Genomic DNA, 22,710 nt, shown 5'->3' with positions numbered 1-22,710 from the left:
CTGTATCTCCTTTGTCTGCTTTTGTGATCATTATATTTAGGTTCTTTTTTTTAATGATATTAGGGCTTTGTGGTGGTTGGGAGTAATATTGGGTTTTACTATTATTTTGCTGTTTATGATGGTGTTTATTTTCTGGAATATTATTTCTTTGTTTGGGTCAGTTTCTAGTTTTGCTTGGATTTCGATAATAACTTTTAATTATTAATTCTTTTTATAATTTATATAATTTAATTATTAATAATTTTTATAATATGTTATAGTGTCATGCATTCCAAACAGATAGTTTCTGTATTGTTGAAAAAAAAAAAAAAAATTATGCATCATTTGTTTACTGCAAGCCCACTGGAAATTAAGATTTCTGGTGCACTTGTAGTATAGATAATTGAACAAGAGTTTTTATTTGTAAATAAAAACTCTTGTTCAATTTAGTTTGGGGTGCTTAAGTGTCAAAGCTGTATAATTGAAAGGAGACCTCCACATAGCCTTTAAAGGAATGTAGAGAACTGACCAGGGATTCTGACCTAATGTCCACTACTCACCTTCTCGTGGTGCACCCTGTTAGGTATCTACCTGGATACTGAACGAACAATGATGGGCTGGCCATTTGGGATTTAGCCGACCAAATTGTATTCTTATTGGCTTCGACCACAATATTAAATGATTACAACATGACAAAATTCATGCCTGCTGGGGAATCTCCCAGTTAAACAACGTGCCCCCATTGTTTTCACCAGGGAACCAAGGCAACCAGCAAAAAGTCAGGAAAAACTTCTCAGGAACAAATCATGAAACATTACCAACTCACCAGAGTTCAAGATCAGTACCAAGAAGCCTGAATGGCAAAGAAATGGAGCTGGCTGAGGAATTGGATAAGTACTAGATTGATATAATAGGGGTAACTGAAACAAAAAAAGACATAAACTGGTGAGATCTTTCTAGGCAATAAATACAAAATGTTATATTCAGGCAATAACAATCAGGGAAAAGGAGGAGGAGCTATAGTATTCAACACAAAATACTAGGCTAATGTTGAATGGCAGGCAATATCAAGTAGAGTGATGTGGGCAAATATCAGAGTGGGGAACTGAACAATGAGACTTATTTGTGGCTATGGTTTCATAGAGGGGTTCTACTAAAGTAGAAGTAGAGGAATTTTTTTAGGCTCTAGAGAAAGCAACTTCTTCTTCTGCAGCTTGTCCCACTCAAGTAGGGTCGCTGTTTTTAGTGAGTCTCTTTCACATTCTCCTGTCTTGGGCTGTAACCACATTCAAGTTATTTATCCTCAAGTCCTTCTCTGTCAGCTCCCTCCATCTCTTCTTTGGCCACCCAAGCTTCCTCCTCCCCTGTACATCCATCTGCATGACCGTTCTTCCCACATAATCGTCCTCCCTCCTCATCACATAACCAAACCATCTGAACCTTGCCTCCTGTATCTTCGCTCATAAGTTCGTAACTTTTATCGTTCCCCTTACATAGTCACTTCTCAGATGGTCCTTTCTGGTCACACCGCACATCCACCTTAGCATTCTCATCTCTGCTACCTCCATTCTGCTGATGTTATTTTTCCTCAGGGCCACAGTTTCCATAGCATACATCATACCTGGTCTCACTATTGTCCTGTAGATTTTGCCTTTTAGATTGATTGGCACCCTCTTATCACATAGCACTCCAGCCATCTCTCTCTCCAGTTCCTCCATACCGCTTGTATCCTGCATCCCACTTTCTTCTCAGCCTCTCCATCCTCTTTCTCTGTTGAACCTAAGTATCTAAATTCCCTAACCTTCCTGATGACATTTCCTTCCAGCTCCAGATCTGTCTCCTGGTTGCCATCCACTTTGCAACACATATACTCTGTCGTACTTCTACTCAGTCTCATACCTTTCTTTTCCAGTGCTTTACTCCATCTTTCCACTTTAGCTGCCACCTCTTCTCTTGATTCTGCACACAGCATGATGTCATATGCATACAACATTATCCAAGGTGCATCTTCTCTCACCTCCCAAATATAGCATCTGTTGTTGATTGACCAGGCATGAAGCCAAATTGCTCCTTTGCAATCTCCATCTCCTTCCTCAGTCTTCCATCAAGAACCTTTTCTAGGATTTTCATTGTATGGGACATCAACTTTATTCCTCTGTAATTCTTACAATCTTGTACATCCCTTTTACCCTTGTAGATGGGGACAAGAGTACTTTCCCTCCACTCCTTGGGTATATTTTCCTGTTGGCAAACTTTTATGAACAGGTCCCACAGCAGGTCAATTCCCTCTTCCCCCAGTGCCTTCCATGCCTCCACTGGGATCCTGTTAGGGGGGGCCCACTGGTTTTCTATTCTTCATCCTCTTTATGACCTCCTTCACTTCTACTCTACTGATGTTCTGCACCATTGCCTCATAAGACTGCCCATCTTCTCTGTGAATCCTTGCATTTTCCTCATGCAAAACCTTTTCAAAGTATATTCTCCATCTCTTTCTTATATTCACATCCCTCCTTAATACTCTTCCTCCAGAGTCTTTGATCTGCCTCACATGTGAGATGTCCTTTGATGCCTTATTTCTACATTTTGTCAGTCGATAAATTTTTCTCTGTCCTTCCTTTTGTTTCTAATTGATCATAATGATCTTGATATGCCATGGTCTTCGCCCGTGCAACAACTCTCTTGGTTTCTCGCTCTTCTCTCTATACTCCTCTCTATCCTCTTCCACTCTTGACTCGTCCCACTTCTGCTTTGCCTTCCTCTTAGCTGTTACTGCTTCTTTTACATTATTATTCCACCACCAACCCTCCTTCTGCTCTCTAATTTTTCCAGATGTTTCACTAAGTACCTTGATTACACAGCTCAGAATTGCTTTTGAATCATGTCTCCACCAATCTTGTACACTTTCTAGTCCATCCAAAATCCTCCCTAACACAGTGCACCTTGAAACCACTTGGGTTTCAAGGTGCACTGTGTAGGGATGTTGAGCAACAGCTGCACATGTTCCAATGAGTACTAAGTGGAGGAATTATTGATGCTGTTTCGGATGAACATTTGCCATGGAAATATTTGTAGAAGACACATAATGCAGAGACCAATCATCTGTGTGAAAGTGGGGGATAGTGAGTTTGTAAATTCTCCTCTATATGGAGTCGAGCAATTTGAGGGAGCTTTTGGGGGCCCTACCCCATATGTGGGAGCAGTATGCTCCCACATATGGGGTAGATTATTAATAGCTGTTCACCCCTGAACAGCTATTAATAACTTCTGCCCAACAATAGTGTTGGGCATAAGTTATTAATAGCTGTTCAGGGGTGAAGTAACGTCTTGAGAAAAAGAGAAATCTTAGTTTTTTAGAAGCTGAGGATGCAATGGTTGTTATGTGTTTATGCCAGGAGAGGCTTGATGTCAGGGTAATTCCAAGAAGAGAAAACTCAGATTGTCTGGAAATTTGGGTATCGTCAAAAATAATACTGGGAGAAACTGGTTCTTTTTTATGAGAAATGAGACAGTACTCGGTTTTATTTGCATTGAAATTGACTAGGTTATCTGAACCCCATTGTAGGATGGCTTGGAAGTTTGAATTAAGGGCAGTGGTGGTTGCTGATCTGTATTTTGAGGTGAGTTGTGTGGAGTAAGGTTTATCAAAAGAAGGAAGGAGTACAATTTGCGGTCATCTGCAAAACTGTGTATTGGGTGGGAGGTAAGCTGAAGTAGGTCATTAATATATAGTAGGAAGAGGCTTGGTGAGAGGACAGAACTTTGAGAAACCCCAGCATTAGTTGAATGGTGAGACGATAAGGAGCCATTCACCACCACACATAGTGAGCATCCATACAGAAAGCTGGCAATCCAATTACAGAGGTCTTGAGATAGACCAAATAATGGCAGCTTGCTTAGTATGCCCTTGTACCAGACCCAGTCAAATACCTTGGAAATATCAAGCCCAACCGCTTGAGATTTGCCAAACTTCTCCATGGCTTTTGACCAGAGATGGGTGACATGTGTGAGCACATCTCGTGTTGATCAGCAACGACAGAATCCATACTGGTGGTCATTTATTAGACATGTAACTTCAAGGTAGGGTAGGAGTTGGGAATTGATGATTTATTCCATTACTTTAGACAGGACTGAGGTGAGTGAGATGGGGCAGTAGTTGGAAGGCAGTGACTTGTCGCCCTGTTTTGGGAATGGGCTGAATATAGGCCAATTTCCAGGCTGTGCGATAGATACCAGTGGAGTACGACAGTGTATATAAGCGACATAGGACAGGAGGCAGTTCTGGTGTGCAAACCTTCAGGACAATTGGAGGAATGCCATCAGGGCCAGAAGACTTTTTTTGTGTCTAATTTAGACAGTGTTTTGCTGATCTTTTGGCTAAAGGATATGGTGGGCATCTGGAATGGTTGGGGGACATTAGCCATTTTCGATTGTGCGTGCATTGGAGGCAAAGTGTGAGGCTAGGAGATTAGCCTTTTCTGTAGGAGATGATGCAATGGAGCCATCTGGATATGATAGAGATGGGAATAGTGTTGGGCAGAAGTTACGGCCGATTGCTTTGGCGAGAGACCAAAAGGCTCGGCTGCCTTTTGGACAGGTTGCTAATTTCCTGCTTTTTGCTCTTTCGAACTCTGTTTTGGAAGCATTGATTGTTTTTTTTTTTGCATTTATTTCAGGCTTGGGTATGACCTCTGAAGGAGGATGGGGTTCTTGATCTGACCCAGTGGTATTTTATTTGTACTGCCTTGGCACAACTTTTGGAAAACCAGGGTTTAGTTAGGGAATGGCAGGTCAGAGTACTGTGGGGAATTATGATTCCATGCTAGTGAGGATTACTTTAGTTATGAGTTCAGTGCATGCATTTGGGTTGGAAGCAATAGTCTAACCATGGGAATGAGGCATAGAAGTTGCAGAGGCTGTCCCCCTTGGCACTGTCATAATGCCAAACTACTCTTGTATGGGAGTGGCTCTGTAAGCATTGTTGCATGGGGGGAGGAGATGAGCACTAGGTTGTGGTCAGAATTGCCTAGTGGGTCCTCCATTCACTGTGTATTTGGAAGGATCATTGGTCAGGAAGAGGTCTAGGGTGTTTTTAGAGTGGTTTGGGTTATCAGGTATTCTGGTTGGCATCTGAACAAGTTGTGTAAGGTCATTAGTGTTGGCGAATGTTTCAGCATCTCTGCCTGCAAGATCTGTACAGCTGGAGGTGGAAAGCCAGTTGGTATTGTGGATATTAAAATCTCCTAAGAGGATGATTTCGCTGTTGGTAAAGTGGGACTGGAGAAAGTCAATTTTTAGGGAGAGGAAACTAAAGAGCACAGAGTGGTTGATTGCATTTGGGGAGCGATAGAGACAACATATGAATTTGACCTAGTTGCGTAGGGATATTTTCATCCAGTAGAAAATCAAAGTTGGGCAATTCTAGATTGGATGCTCTCTGGCAAGGTATGTCAGAGCAGATGTATGCACAGACGCCACCCTTGGGTAGAAAGGAGTTAAAGAGTGTGTAGTTTGGAAGGTTCAGAATAAATAGTGCTGGAGGGAGGTGAGATCTGAGTTTCTGCCAGAAAGAGTAGGTGGGGTTTGGTAGACTGGAGGTAGTGGACACTATTAAGCTTGGAGTTTAGGCCACGGATGTTGGTAAAGTAGATTTGTAGGGTTTTGTGAGTCGTATGTTTGACCGCAGGGGTCCTGCAAATTTCCTGCAGATTTCCTATCCAACGCCACTAGCAGCCACAATGGTGACCCATACTGGTCACCATTGTGGCTGCTAGTGGCGTCACTTGGTTTTTGTACCAATTTAACTTGTCTGTAGTTGTTGGTCCAATTGTAGTCACCATTTTGACGTTTTTCTGCAAGTTGTCTTTAAATATGGCGTCCTTGTTCTCTTTGTACAAATGATAAATCTGGTCGAGCATATATGCATAACTGGGGACAAGTGTCTTTGAACTTGTTGTTGATCGCTGCTATTAGTTTTGATGTACTTGTCGGCGTGTCGCAAGTCACTTTTACGAGGCGTGGAAAGTTCATTCCATCCTTGCTTTTTTTATGGGTCCAAAAACAATGGCACCTGATGATATTTTTAGGGTCAATGTCGCATTCTTCGGCTAGTTTGAGGATGTCTTCTTTTAGTGCTTTTCCGTTTTCTTTTGGAAAGTTCAAAATTATGGCGTTGAATTTTTTGTTTGATCCTTCACATGATCCTGTCATTCCTCTTACCCACTTCAAGTACTTTGCCCTTCATTGTGTCAGTTGCTTTAGAGAAAGCAACTGACACAATTAAAAAGAAAAAGTTGGTCCTTGTTGGGGATCTGCATAGCAGAGTAGGAAATAATTGTCAGAGATACAAATATATTTTGGGAAAATTTGTAGAAAACAGCAAAGCTAACAATAATGGCAAATACCTGTTGGATTTCTGCTCATTCTGCTGAACATAGACTGGTTATTACTAACACAATGTTCCAACATGAAAATGTGCACAAATTCCCATGGAGATAAGAGGCAGGGAATAAGAAAAGTCTCATTGACTGTGTTATTGTTGATAGTGATGTCTTCTCACTAGTGCAGGACACTAGAGTGTACAGAGGATTTGAAATTGGAAATGATCATCATTCAGTCTTGAGCAAGATAAAATTGAATTTTATATTGAAAAGAAGAACATGTAAGAAAGTTTTAAAGCGAATAAAAGTTGAGCAGCTCTCAGATGTGAAATGTAGACTAAAATACACACATTATTCAAGAAAAAAATGAAAGAGTTTGAGAACAGAACCAAAACTTGGAGATTCAGTGGGAAGTCCTGAATTAAACAATTATTGATTCAGCCAGAGATGCATGTGAGGAAGCTGTCTGCAAGGATAGAAAAATCAGAACTCCATGGTGGACACTTGAAGTTAAAGAGGCAATGAAGAAAAAGAAGAAAGCATATCAAAAGTTCCTGGCAAATAAGTCAGCCCGTGCTCTTAGAGAATACAGAGACAAATCTAATAAAGCTAAATGCTGTGTAAAACTAGCTAAACAAAAGTCATGGGAAGAATCAGGAATATATATCCATACTTGAAGTAGAAAAAGTCATTAAAAGCCTGAAATGTGGAAAAGCAGCAGGAGTAGATATTTGATGAGAAATGCTCAAATATGAAGGTATAAAAGTCTTACTATGAGAGCTCTGTTCCAAACATCTGGAATTGACCCTCTGCCCAGTCCAGAAGGCCTGGACAGAGGGTCAATTCCAGATGTTTGGAACAGAGCTCTCATAGTACCTATATATAAAAAGTGAAATAAAATTGAAATTGAGAATTACAGAGGTATAGGTGAAGTTACAGAGGTACCCCCATTTTTCTACCCTAGAAAAGATTGTTTTTATACCATGTATCACAGTCATTGTGAATAGGAGTAAAATAATGCTGAATATTTCAAGCCTTATTTATACTAGCAGAAACCTTTCCAAAACGTTTGAGACTTCCCGTGATGAAATCGCAAATGTTTCCGAAAGGCTGATATGATTCATCAGTCTGTGCATTGATGCCAGATCTTTTTAAAATTGTGTTTTAACACAATTTTAAAAAGATTTGATGACGTATTTAAATTTGTGTGAATATTTAAAAATTTTAATTAATTCCTAGTTTTTTTTCCCTAACTTTTATGGGTTTTGTCAGTGTATCAACACAAGAATTTCAAGGGGGGAAAAGGTGGGGTGTGCCACAGAAACTAATATTAAAAAAATGGGGTACATGAAAGAAGTTTGAGAAACACTGATTTAACCCAATTAAACATAATTTGTATTAACCATGCTTTTCAATTATCTGGGCTCTAGTGTCTCCCACTTACCATGGATAATTGACACTTTTACTGTATTTGGATCTAGAGAGTGGAAATAGCAGTGTGGCTATGAAAAGAAGCCCCAAAAGTAATCTCATTTGGTGTTTTCATAATGCTAGTGGATATGAGGTGGACAATTGGAAGAGTTCTATTGGAGACGAAACTTACAAACTAAAATTGTGTGTGGTGCGAGTTATTATAAGGAGAATAACTTCATCAGCATACCTGAAAGAACCGGTTGGGTTCTTTCTAGTTACATGAGCAAGATTATTTGGTTTTCTGGATGGTAGATCACTTCAATTCATTTCAAGCAAATACTTTTTCTTCCTTCTACCTTGGTAATTAGAATTGGGGAAAAGTCAGCCATTGCAAATTTGCATGTTTGTCATTAGAGAAGATAGCTTCATGGAGTAGTCATTCAAGCTTCGAGCATAAGAAGCCCAAAAGACAATCGGCATCATTTTATGAATTAGAGAAGCAGTAACAAGAAGAACAATTATCCTTCTAAGAAATTTCAGCTGACAGATAGATAATGGAGACATGAAGAAGATCAAAAAGATTTTGTTTTCTCTGGGCTCTAGGATAATTAGACGGATTTTTAATGGCACTTAGGCCATTATAACATTTATTAGATAACATATTCACAGAAATATAGTAATTTTATTACTGCAAATTTGTCTATTACAAAAAAATTCATTTAATTGTGTGATGTGTGTGAAAGTTCAGCTATGGTCTTCAAACATGGTTATATATGTGGTGAAAGGGTGGAAAATATGTTTTTGCTTTGGACCTTATAAGTATGTCTGGGAAGGAAAAAGAGAAAGTTCTACAACAAGGCCAAAGAGATTGCATATCTAATTATAAGAATACACTACGTGGTAATTTATGTTTCTGCATAAATGCCAGGAGCATCAGAAACAAAGGGATTGAGTTTGTTGCTTTATTGAATATGATGTGACCTAAGATTATTGGCATTAGTGAAACCTGGCCATAAGAATCAGATATGGTAAGTGGGATCGAGTGTAATGTCGAGTTTAAATGAGGAGGAGTGCTATTAATGATATCAGATGACTTAAGTCCAGTTAGGGTAGAAACATAAGAAAACAATGATGGTAACAATTTCCCATGTAGCAGTGAGTCTATCTGGTGTGAAGTGGAGGTTAACAGAATGAAATGCTGCTACAGACCTGGTGGCTCAGTTGCAGGGGATGAAGAAATTGGTACCATTTGGGTACCAAACGAATGATCATTGATTGACTTTAATTTTCCAAACATTGATTGGGTAGAAGAGAAATTTCATGACAAGAAAGAAGAGGAATTTATTGAATTATTGCAAGACAACTTTCTCAAGCAGCTTGTGAAAGAAGGAACTGAAGGTCAAAGAGTGTTGGATTTGCTCATTTCATCAGATGGGGTCTCTGTCAAGAATATGGCTATTTTACCACCAGTTGGTGACAGTGATCATGCTGTATACTTACTTGGGAAGTATCTAATTGTACTGATGCGCTGATTAAAACAGGTTACATGCTGAACTACAAAGCTGTAAATTATGATCAATTTAGCAGAATACTATATTTGGTCCCATGGTATCAGTTACTGAATGGGAAAAATGTCAGCAATACATGGCAATCTTTGAAAAAATGTTTAAATGAGGTGGTATCTGAATGTATCCTTATGTTTGAAGAATAAATAGGTTGGGAGTGAAATGGATGTGTAACCTTATTAAGCAAGAGATCCACAAGAAGAAGTTGATGTGGAAAGAATATCATGATAATAAGAGTGAGAGGAGTTATGAAATATATAAAGCTCAAGCCAGAAAAGTAACGAGTATTGTGAGGAACACTACATCAGAGTATGAAAAGAAATTGGCCATGCAAGCTAATGGCAATCCAAAAGAATTTTATCATTATGCCACAAGCAAAAGAAAGAATGAATGCAGAAGAATAACTTTATTGAATGCAGATCATACTTGAGTATCGGAAGCTAATGAGATTGTTCAGTTAATGAGTGCTCACTTTGCTAAGATATATCAACCAGGTATATGTAACATGATGCACAGTGCTACTGCTATATTTGATGAAGAGTTAGAGGTTCATGAAAATGAGGTTGAAGAGCTGTTGCATAACCTGGATAAGAATTTGTCTATAGGGACAGATGGAATATCAGCCCGTTTGTTAAAGGAATGTGCATCCGAATTGGCTATGCCTATCACATTTTTGTATTACTTGAGTCTCAGCTCAGGAATGATACCACAGGAATAGAAGGAATGTATGATAGTTCTATTGTACAAGGGTGGTACAAAAACTAGTGTGTCTGACCTATCAGTATCTCTGGTGTGGTCGTGAAGATTTTCGAGAAGTTTGTAAGATCTCACATACAGAAATGGTTAGACAAACATGCTATACTCTGACAGGAACAGCATGGGTTTACTAAAGAAAGGTCATATTTTACAATTTGCTCATTTTATAACAATGTTATGACCTAGTTGAATAAAGGGAATGGATACACTATGATAATGTTGGATTTTTCTAAGGCATTTGATAGGATACCACACGAAAGGCTGTTGCATAAACTGGAGAATATGGGATTGGAATATAAACTCTTGACTTGTTTCAGGGGATGATTGACAGACAGATATCAAAAAGTGGTATACAGCAGGTGTGAATCTGTTAGATTTAAGGTGATAATTGGTGTACCTCAGGGTTCAGTCCTTGGGCCATTATTGTTCAATCTATACATTAATGACGTCAGGCAGGATCTAACATCAGATGTACAATTGTTTGCTGATGATGCAAAGATAGGCAGGGCCATCAGGGATGCTACTGATATTCAGCAATTACAAATGATTTGAATAGACTGGAAATCTGGGCAAACAAAAATGGCTGTCAGTTTAATGTTAGTAAGTGTAAAGTTATGCACTTTGGTGTGATTAGAGTTCCAGCGGCATATATATTATGGGGTTATGCCGCAAGAAACTGCAGAAGCAAGGGATCTTGGTGTATTGGTGGATAGGAATTGAAAGTTCAAAGGTCACATAGCAAAAGTTGTAAATACAACTCAGAGATAATTGCGATGTTGAAGCAAACCTTGTTATTTAAGGATAACGAAGTCATTTTGCCTCTTTATAAGGCTTTGATAAGACCACACCTGGATTATTGTATGCAGATCCCCCCCCCCCCCCCCCCCCCCCCCCCCAGGTTCCAAAGGGGATAAAGAAGCTGTGGATTTGAGACTCTGGTTAACAGGTGTGATATGATAAAGGTTTACAAACTTCTGAATGGGTGTTATAGGATATTGTCTGATGAAATTTTTTATTATATTGAAGAAGGGGAGAGAACACAAGAGCATCAATGGAATTTGTTTGCATTCAAGAAAGGGGCAAGAGCTAGGGTTTTCTCTCATAGAGCAGTGAGTGGAATAGTTTGTCTTAAGAGGTAGTGAATGCATATAGTGTGAATAATTTAATAGAAGGTATAACAGCTGGATTGGGTGATTTATAGCCTCCCTCGATGAGTCCTGGACTTCCTGGAGGTCTCAATAATAATAAAAATTTTCCTATACAGAGAAGAAATGACCAAAAAGACTGGTAAACTTGGCATACTTTCTGTTCCTGACTTCGCCAAATTCAAAGAAACTATCAAATCTTTGGGTGCTCATTGCATTTACGTCAATACTAGCCATGCAGTCGTATGCAGTTGACTCCAATCTGCAAAGTGTGATCTTGCCCTGAATATTTGCAAAATCCTCTCTTCAAGAGATAGTATCTTCAATCTATCATGCCAATCTTTTCTGCTTGGATTTAGATTTATCTAGGCTGTCTCTCCAATGTTCTTGAAATAAAACCAGACTTATTCTCCTCTGTAAGTTTGACTCACTTGCTCAAAAGCAAAAACCATCCAAGGTAAACCCAGCAATAACCAGATGGGTTGTCAACAGGAGAAAGAGGGGTGATATGATAAGAGGTCTATCAACTTTTGAATGGGTGTTATAGCATTTCAAATGATGAAAATTTTTTGTTATATGGAAGGCAGGAAGAGAACACGGGGGCATCCATGGAAGTTAAGGTTGTTCTCAGTCAAGAATGATGTTAATCAGTCAACGAGATGAGTCTTTGACTTCATGAGGTCTTGGGAAATAATAATAATAATAAGAAGAAATGGGTAAGAGCTAGGTTTTTCTCCCAGAGAGCAGTGAGTGAGTGGAATAATTTGCTCTTAGGTGCAGTGAGTGCATCTAGTGTAAATGAATTTAAGGGAAGTTATGATAGCTGGGTTGGGTAATTTACAACCTCCCTCCATGAGTCCCTGCCTCCCTGGAGGTCTCAGATAATAATAATAATATCTGGATATTCCTTCACTTCTGCAGAAACTTCAGTTTTTATGAAAGGGATGTGATTTTTGCTATAGTGCCTGAAGCAGTTCCATATCTGGATTTCCTACATAAAGTAGGAAATCTTTGAGAGGAACCTAACCACTTTCCAAGTAATGATAATACTTTATTATACTAATAATACTAATAACTTTATACTTTATATGAATAAACTCCAACTTGAAGTCTCCTGAATACTACCACTCAGAGCTAAATTTTCTTCCCCAAACCTATCTCTGTCTGAAATCAAGGCCCCAAATCCTTGAAACAATGAAAATCTCATCATAATGAAAGCAGACAAGGCTGTAGTTAATCATGGACCACTGAGTCCAACAAAAAAAAATTTCTCTTCTGTTAGAAGATCAGTCCACTTACTGAGAGATTCCCTAGAACCCTATCAACAGCCAAATTAGCAAAATTAATTCCTTACTTAACAAAGTGATTAGTTGGGATGAAGACAGTATCAAAAAATTGAAGACCCATTTTGGTAGAAGTTCATGTTTTTATGGTCTTCCAAAAATACATAAGGAAGAAGTTCCACTCAGACCAATAGTGAACTGAATAGATCCCTCTGCCTGTTGCTTAGCTGTATTCCTAGCTCATCTTTCAAGTTTCTGCACTGACCACACACAAACCTTTGAAGAACTCATCAGATTTTTTTGGGGGAAAAAAAAATAAAACTTAACCCTTCAGCCTACAGACCTCATGATTAGCTTTCGTATCCAGTCCTTATTTACTAGTATACTTCTAGCTGACACTCTCCAGCTGTTATCAGATGACTTTCCTCTAGTCACAGTTGAACTTTTGGACTTTGTCATGTACTTAGGCTATTTCATCTGCAGGAACCAGTTTTACAAAGAGACTGAAGGAACTGCCATAGGATGCCCCTTGTCATCTGCACTAATTTCTACGTAGAACATCTTGAAGAATCCCTATTCTCATCAATACAATCCCAACCTACCTTTTGGATTCAATATGCAGATGATGTGTTTGCAATCTGGCCAGACTCAGAAGAATCTCTACTTACCTTTTTAACCAAAATCAACAGCCAACACTCACATATCAATTTCACTATGGAAAAAGAAAAGGATGGACAATTAGCCTTCCTGGACGTCCTCCTTTCTTGTACCCCTTATGAAATATTTGCTACTTCTATTCACTGTAAACCTACCCTCACTGGCTGCTATATACATCATATTATCCATTTTAAATCTTTAAAGCACATGTTATCTGCTCCAATTCCCAAGCTCTCCAACAAGAATTGAGCACCATCTAATGCATCTTACTACAGAATGGTTTCACCTCAAAGACGTTTAAATGCAGCTTGGACTCTTACAAGCCCATAGCCCAAAATCCTGAACCTGTATGGTGAGTACCTCTCCCATATATTGCAGGCATTGCTGAGATGTTGAGTTTCAGTTGCATTTTCTTCTGATCCAGAAAAGATATAATTCAGTTCATACTTTTTTTTTTTCCCTTATCAACAAAATCTCTTATTGGTTACCATCCATTAAAGATAAACAGCCCTCCCTCCTTTCTTCCTGGTGTTTACTAAGTTCACTGTGAGTGCCTATGCTCATACTTTGGACTAATAGGACATTCTGTTCAAAAACAACTACAAGAACACCAATCTTATATTAACAACAACAAACCATGAAAAATCTGGCCTTGCTCAGTGTAGAGTAGACACTGACCACAATATCCTTTGGTCCTATACTAAATCTGAATTGTCTATTGCCATGATTTGGGAGATTCTCATCCTCATAAATGGCAAGCAATAATTCCCCACCCCCCATTTTAATTATTTATTATATTATTTTTTTAAAATTTAATTTACGTAGACAGGCTTATACGTTGGTTATGCATTATTAAAACACTTCAGGAATAGAACAACGTAGTTAAGGATATAAATTAAATTAAACTTTAATAAATATTTTCCGATATTTCGGCAATGTCACATTGCCATCTTCTAAAGGAACTTACAAAAAAAGCATGTGCACGTAGGCACTACAAACACAGTAACTGGGAATGAAGAGATGAAGCTATTGTTCTCCTAAAAGTCCTGATGGTGCCCTCTAGCAGGCTAAGTAGGTGTTCTTGGCCGTTGGGCTGAAGGTCTGCTGATGTAAGCCTCCCAAATTTGGGGCAGTCGCATACAACCAAATTTGTTGAGGTTTGGAGAATTTCTTACGGCTGAGGCTGATTCCATAAATAGTCTTTCGTATTTGTATTTGCTACGGTGTATTACTGTAGCTTTCTTCCACCGTATTCTGTGGCGTGTATCCAGAGCATGGTCCGCAAGACCAGAATGGCTGTACTTGTGAAACCGGATGTAGTCCTTGTGTTCAGAAATTCTGATATTCGCTGTCCTGCCTGTTTGGCCAAAGTAAGACAGATTACAACTGCAAGGGACCTGGTATACACCAGGTAGGTCTAGTTGAAGTGGTTGGTCTTTAGTGGAGCGGATAAGGGATGCCAATTTTCTGTAAGGTTTGTAACAGGAGGTCAGGTCATGCTTTTTTAAGATTTTGGTAATCTTTTCCGAGGTGCCTCGGATGTAGGGAATGGTGATGGATTTAGAGTAATCCTTGTTGTGGAGGGGGGGGGGATCTATGGTTTGTAGGTTCTAATATTTTTTGGACTTTTTTGGGGGGGTAGCCATTGGCTGAGAAAGTGTTGAGGATGTGATTTAGTTCAGTGTTTAGGGCCAAGTCGTTTGAACAGATTAGTTTAGCCCTGTTGTATAGTGTTTTCACTACTCCATATTGTTGTGTGTGTGTGGGGGGGATTGTTGGTGAATGTATCTGCCTGTATGGGTGGGTTTTCTGTAAACTGAGAAAACCAAGGTTCCATTAGGCTGGCGGGTGACTAGTGTGTCTAGGAAAGGGAGGCTGTTTTTTCCCTCTTTTTCCAGGGTGAATTTGATTCTGGGGGTGTTGGTTGTTTAAGTGTTTTAAGAAGGAGAGAAGTATTTCAGAGCCATGTGGCCAAATAGCGAACACATCATCATCAACGTAGCGAAGCCATATGGTTGGTTTTTGTGGGTTAGAGGCTAAGGCTTTTTCTTCAAAGGTCTCCATAAAGAAATTGGCCACGGGTGGGGAGAGTGGTGAACCCATTGCTGTCCCCTCTATTTGTTTGTAGAATTTTCCTTGCCAAACGAAATAGCCTGAGTTCATTGTGAACTGAAATAAGGCTGAAATATCAGGAGAAAATTTAGCTTGGATTAGCTCTAGAGTTTCCTTGAGTGGGACATTTGTGAATAAAGAGGAGACGTCAAAGCTGACCATTATGTCAGTATGTTGGAGTGTAAGGTTTTCTATGCTGGCTTTGAAATGGGCTGAGTTTTTTATGTGTGATGGTGTGTTGCCAGTATAGTGTGTGTGAGCTCTTTGGCCAAATGTTTAGCTAATTTGTATGTGGGGGAATCAATGCCATCCACTATGGGACGTAATGGCACATTTTCTTTATGTATTTTTGGGAGTCCGTAAATACGGGGGGGTATAGAGTTAAATGGCTTTAATCTGTTGGTAACTTCTACAGGCCAAGAAGTGACTCTCTTAAGGAGCCTGTGAAGTTTTCTAATTTGAGAGTTGGTGGGATTGTAATTGATGGGGAGGTAAGTAGCCCGATCTAAGAGAAGAACATTCAGCTTACCTGTGTAGTCCTTTTGGTTAAGGACTACAGTTGCGTTTCCCTTATCCGCTTTGGTGATAACTATTTCTTTATTATTCTTCATTTCCTGTAGAGCTTTATATTCCTTGTTGGATATGTTGGATTTTGGTGGGACTGCTTTGGAAAGGACACAAGCTACATCCAGTCTCACACTGTTGGCGACTTGATGTGGAAGGCGGCAGATTCCGCGTTTGATCTGGATCATAATATCTTCACTGGGTATTTTTTTGGGAGCAATCGCGAAGTTGTGGCCACGTGACAGCGCGTTGATTGCTTCAGAGTGACTGAAGAAAGGTTGATTGCGGTATTGGTAGCAAGTTTTGGAAGGACGGTAGAGTTCTTTTTTAATTTCTCGAATTTTTTCATCTGTCGGCTTCGTATTTTTTTAAATTCTTTGTCGGCAGCGGTACATGAGACGTCACGTAAAATCGACCAAAGTTCGTGGTTTAAAGTGCACGAAAGCTCATCTTCGACGGCACGAAGAGCTTCGTTAATGTCCGCTAAGAGTGACCGCGTGGCGGTGATTTGTTCGCGTAGCTAGCGCGGTTATATATTCGGAGAGCTTTTTGTGACACAAACCGGTGCTTAAATTTTACACAGTTCAGGATTACTTTATTATCCCGGCAGCGTTTCAGGAACGCTAGACGACTTCAATTTCAATTTACCGTATTTGTGGGCCTTCCGTGTGATTGTATCTCCGTGGATGATGTTGATTCTCGTAGACAGGCTTATACGTTGGTTATGCATTATTAAAACACTTAAGGAATAGAACAACGTAGTTAAGGATATAAATTAAACTTTAATAAATATTTTCTGATATTTCGGCAATGTCACATTGCCATCTTCTAAAGGAACTTACAAAAAAAGCATGTGCACGTAGGCACTACAAACTCAGTAACTGGGAATGAAGAGATGAAGCTATTGTTCTCCTAAAAGTCCTGATGGTGCCCTCTAGCGGGCTAAGTAGGTGTTTTTGGCTGAAGGTCTGCTGATGTAAGCAAAGGGACCTGATGTATACCAGGTCCCTTGCAGTTGTAATCTGTCTTACTTTGGCCAAACAGGCAGGACAGCGAATATCAGAATTTCTGAACACAAGGACTACATCCGGTTTCACAAGTACAGCCATTCTGGTCTTGCGGACCATGCTCTGGATACACGCCACAGAATACGGTGGAAGAAAGCTACAGTAATACACCGTAGCAAATACAAATACGAAAGACTATTTATGGAATCAGCCTCAGCCCTAAGAAATTCTCCAAACCTCAACAAATTTGGTTGTATGCGACTGCCCCAAATTTGGGAGGCTTACATCAGCAGACCTTCAGCCCAACGGCCAAGAACACCTACTTAGCCCGCTAGAGGGCACCATCAGGACTTTTAGGAGAACAATAGCTTCATCTCTTCATTCCCAGTTACTGTGTTTGTAGTGCCTACGTGCACGTGCTTTTTTTGTAAGTTCCTTTAGAAGATGGCAATGTGACATTGCCGAAATATCGGAAAATATTTATTAAAGTTTAATTTAATTTATATCCGTAACTACGTTGTTCTATTCCTGAAGTGTTTTAATAATAAAATTTAATTTAACATAATGCTGTGTAATTTTGTTATCTAATTAAATTAAATTAAATTTTATTTTAAATCACGAAATTTTAAATTTTGGCCTTAATTTTAATCTTATTTTATTGTAACCATCCACTAGGTGGTATCTGGCACATGACTCCGCTCTGTAAATAGGATTATCATTCTTTATTGTAGCTTTACCTTGTGATTATGCCGGAGAACTGATGATGATCAGTTAGTTTCTGGTCGAAATATTTGCAGTAATAAAATTAGTATATTTTTGTGAATACATGTCTTTGATAAATGTTATAATGTACAAGTTCCATTAAAAATTTGAATATTTAACCTTGTTATGTGTACTGTATATAGAAATACTTAATAGGATGATAGTAAGTGAATTTATGGATTTAATTAGGTATTTTTTCACTTCATTTATAATAGTTTTCCTTTATGTTTAGAGTGGTGTGTTAGGCAAGGAAATTATATCTGTCTCTGTTCCTGGAAAAAAAGGTAAACCTGATACTATAGTTAATGAGGATGAAGATTACAAACGTGCTGACTTTGAAAAATTGCTCAAACTTCCTTCAGCATTTAAAAAAGATGATGGTAAGACCTAATTTCTAGACTACTTCCATTTTAATGCATGCAAAACAAAAATCTTGATTTGATTTCTCACAGTTTATTTCTACAAGTTCATAATAATAAACCCCTTTACAAAGCCTGATAATATTCAAAATGTCATTCAGAAAAAGCCACATTGGCTGACCAAAAATATCAAAGTAACTATAATGTAGCAAACTATTATCAATATCAATTATAACACATTCCCTCATTGTAACAAGCAGCACATAAATTCCATTTAAATCTCCATAGGCACAATAATTCACTATAACAGACTATTCCTATGATAGTTGTGAGTTATTTACGATAAGAGATAGCTGTTGCTCAGAAAAGTCAAATTTTAACTGAAACTACTAAACTTTTCTTCTTCCCCTCTTAAAAATCTAAAGTTTAAAGCAGTAGCATTTGGAAATGTTACTCTGAAATGAAACTAGGATGAAAGACATTTACAGTGATGAGTATCACTAGTTTAATGACCAAGCAAAACTCATCATCATCATCTTCAGTTCTTATTATTCATGATATTCTAGCCTACAGGAATGTACAGAATACTGGGATAATACATAATTAAGTTTGCATTATTTCTAGTTTCCTATCATCAATTTTCCTCCAAATTAATCTTGTGTATGTTAGTCTCTTTGTTTTAGGTCTTACCTGTAAGTCTTCTAAGTTACTACTAATTGGATCAGTCCACTTGAAGTTGGTTTTCTTCTGGGTTTTTTCTACCCATATTGGCATTAAAGCCTGTTTTCCCTGCCTTGTAGATAGGCTCATGTGTTGGACATTATTCCTAGTTTTTTTTAAACAATATTACAACATAAAAACACCGAATAAATAAAAAATTATTGACTAGTTATATTTTGCTGGATTTTAAACCAGCATCTTTAGGGCACATTTGTTACAGTCTACAGGTGACAACGGATAACTGAAATAATTCAAATTGTAATGGACAAAAAGATCTATTTCTAATTAGGCACACTCAAATGTTGTAAAGATGTTACTACATTTGTTGTGTACATCTTAAGCTGACTGCCTCCTAAACTGTTGGCAGATTAATGCAACTGCACATGTTACAGTTAGGAGAATGCTTCATAGCTATTGATGGCTCTAGGAATAGTCTCTCTGACCTGGCACATTGGCACCCATGGGCTAGCCACTTTAGATTCCTTCGTAGCTCACTTCAACTTTGTTTCACATAAAAAAAAAAAAAAAATTCAAATCTCTCTCTGCTTTTTCTTGATTCCAATAACTACTCATCTTTAGACAGGGATCCCACATGATGTGCACATAATAAAATCAATGAGTTGATCAAAAAGTTACCTAATTGGCCAGAAGAATTAAAAAGATCTTTATTATTAAAACATCCATTGGTCCCAAGAATTTATGGAGTACCAAAAATTCATAAAAAAAAAAAAAGACATTCCGTTATGGCCAATTGTTGATGGGAGAGATTCTCCGATCTCAAACTTAGCGAAATATCTGACCACACATAGGAAAAACGGAATCATTTATAAAGAATAGTTTGCATTTCATTGAAAAAGTAAAGGGTATAAATATAGAACTGTCAGACATCTTAGCAAGTTTCAATCAGTCTCTTCACCAGTGTACCCAAAAACAACACAGTGGATCTACTTGGAAACCTTTTCCCACCGGACACTGTAGGACTTTTCAAACACTGCAGGGAAAACACCTTTTTCATTTTTCAAGACAAATATTGGGAACAAAAAAGAAGGACTTGCCATGGGTCCCTCCCTTTCTCCAGCTCTAGCCAGCCTATTTACAGAAAATTTCGAAACAAATGCATTAAAAACCTATCAAAAAAGACCCAAAAGTTTGGCTACGTTATGTCGATGATATTTTTGTTATTTGGCCGGGAACGGTAGGTGAGCTAATTGCTTTTAAAAATTATCTAAACAACTTGCATCCCAATTTGAAATTCACTATTGAACTAGAACAGCACAAAAAATTACCTTTCCTAGATATCCTTGTTGAAGTAAATGAAGAGGAAAAAAGATGATCCTTTTCCGTATACAGAAAACCCACCACAACAGGAAGATTTTTAAATGCTGCATCACGCCACCATCCATTGCAAAAAATAGGCATAATTAAAACTTTTGCGAGATAGGGCATGCAATATATCTAGCACACTGATTAAAAGAAATGAAGAATTACACCGCATGGCACAGAACTTCACACTTAATAGTTTTGAACCTAAGATAATCAAAAAAATTCTTAATACAGCTCCTGCAACTCCCTTACTTAAACAAGATTTGAAGAATGCAATCACACTATCATACATCAAAAATGTCACAGACAAAGTGGGTATGATGCTCCACAAGTACAGCATAAAAGTGGCATTTCTATCTTTACAAAAAATATCAAGATACCTACATCCACCAAAACTGCCACCACATCACCCCATGAAAAAACCAAGCATCTATGAGATTCATTGCTCTTGTGGCATTTGTTATGGCCAGATAGGAAGGTTGGGAGGGATCCGCATGTCTGAGCATGTAAAAGACGTCAAAAAAAGAAGGGAGCACAAATCAGGTTTAGCATTCCACACAGCCACTACTGGCCATCAAGTACTCTGGCAACAGACAAACATGTCATATATTGATAATAATTGTTTCACAAGAAAATTTAATGAAGCTGCACAAATGCTTAGGATCCCTACACAGTGCAATAAAAATCAAGGCTTGATTTTACATCAAGTGTGGGCTGCCTTCATCAAAAATTTAACTGCCATGTGAACCACAGAACGTGACAACAGCTAGCACTGTTCCAGCATGCATACAGTAACGAATTTATTATTTGTTTTCTGGTTTCTCAATTATTTAACAGCTTTTAAGTTATTAAAAACATCCAATGTGTGTAATTAATTGTCAATAAGCTTTTGTTGTGTAAAACTTTTATGTACCCCTGATGATGTAAGTCTTATGATGCATGAAACTTGTCGGGTTTTTTAATTGTTTATTTTTAATAAACTCTTTATATTAATATGCGGTCTCAATACCAGAAACCACTTACAGAGCTACATTTCTTGTTTAAATTTCGATAGTTATTGTAAATTCAATAAAAACTATGTGAAACTGGAATGAAAATGTATAATTCACTAAATAAATTAAATGTTTGCACACTGACATTTTGCTAGTTCAAACTTGTATTATCAGAGGCACTTTCATGATACATACACTTGTCAAAGACTGGGAATGAAATGACCTCAAGAACAAGGATGGTCATGTGTATAAAGGCCAACAGTGGTGCTTTCTGCAGCTTCTGTAATTACTGCAGAAGGTAGGGATAGGGCAGTGGGCCAAAATTTGTGTATCCACACCATGATGGATGTACGAGGGTGGTCTGAAATGTTCTCAGCCTTGACCATAGATGGCAATACTATCGGCAAGATTTTTTTTTCTAAGTTGGTACATCTGTCATAAGCATCCATGTTAAATTGCAAGTCATTCTATCAAGTAGTTTGTTTTATATAGCTGTCCGAAGCAAGAGTGTTGTCTGTATCCCTTGAAATGGATAAAATTGAGTATCGTGTGGTTATAAAATATTCTTTGTAAAAGAAGGTTTAACGGCAAAAGAAATTCATTCGAAGTTAATAAAAGTTTATGGGCACTCTTCTGCTTCATTTTTGACAATTATGAAATGGGCTGCTAAGTTTAAACATGGCTGTACCAGCCTTGAGGATGATCCATGTGAAGGACTTTCAGCAGTATCATTGGATAGCCATTTCCTTTATCCAGCTCAACCATCACCCTATTATAAAAAAGTTAGTAAATTACTAAGGCATGACCTACCCTTCACAAAGCCATTCTTAAACCCCCCCCCCCCCCCCCAATATTATATTCTTATCTACCTATTCTTGAATTCTGTCTTTGATCTTTTCAAATAATTTTATCACCACTTCTGAGATACCGATTGGTGTATAATTTGCTACTTCAGTCCTGGAACTTTTTTTATGTAATAGAATGATTTTGTCCCCCCCCCCCCTTTCCTACTCCTGGGACTTGATCTATTATTATAATCATGTGATATCATTTTTAACACTCTCCTTTATGCTCTCTCTATCAGACTATATCTAAACTATATCAGACTCGCCACAGAAACCAGGACACCAGGTCAGTACATGATAGACCAAGTGAGGTCTTATTAAGGCCTTGTAAAGAGGCATAATTGAGGTTTTCAATTATCTTCCAAGTTGTATTTGCAATCTTTGATATATGACCCTTGAACATTAACTTCCTATCTGCTAAAACTCCAAGATCCCTAGTCTGATCAGTTTCTTCTAGCATAATCCCACCAATATAATATGACATTGGATATCTAATTACATCAAATTGCATAACTTTACATTTACTAACATTGAACTGGTGTCCATTTTCACATACCCACAATTCCTGCTTATTGAAATCATTGTGCAATACTTCATATCAGCCACATTCGTGATTACCCTGCCTATCACTGCATCATTAGCAAATAGCTTTATGTTTCCTGTCAAATCCTTCCCTGTGTCATTAATGCACAGATTGAATAACAGTATATCAAAGACTGATCCCAGTGGTACACCATTAGTTACCTTAAATCTTGCAGACTCACACCCCCATATACTACCACTTTTTGATATCTGTCTGTCAGCCATCCTCTTATCCATGCCAGTATTTTATAAACCATCCTGCACTCTTC

The 22,710-nt window shown here is 38.2% G+C and overlaps 1 protein-coding gene across 7 annotated transcripts in view; it reads left to right on the top strand.

The window, feature by feature from the left end:
* LOC150104349 (acetyl-CoA acetyltransferase, mitochondrial-like) overlaps positions 1-22,710 on the top strand; it is a 504,637-nt gene that overhangs the window by 289,211 nt on the left and 192,716 nt on the right. For all 7 annotated transcript variants that reach the window (XM_090396312.1, XM_090396309.1, XM_090396310.1 and 4 more), the window contains one exon: positions 17,853-18,000. In XM_090396312.1, the coding sequence (XP_090252438.1) occupies positions 17,853-18,000 (148 nt within the window). The remainder of the gene's footprint in view (positions 1-17,852; positions 18,001-22,710) is intronic.

This window comes from Typopeltis vanoorti, chromosome 8, assembly GCF_054136105.1.
Source record: "Typopeltis vanoorti isolate ZY-2024b chromosome 8, IOZ_Tvanoo_1.0, whole genome shotgun sequence".
Classification (NCBI taxonomy): domain Eukaryota; kingdom Metazoa; phylum Arthropoda; class Arachnida; order Uropygi; family Thelyphonidae; genus Typopeltis; species Typopeltis vanoorti.
Note: the sequence above shows the minus strand (reverse complement) of the source record. Positions and strands in the feature narration are given on the sequence as shown.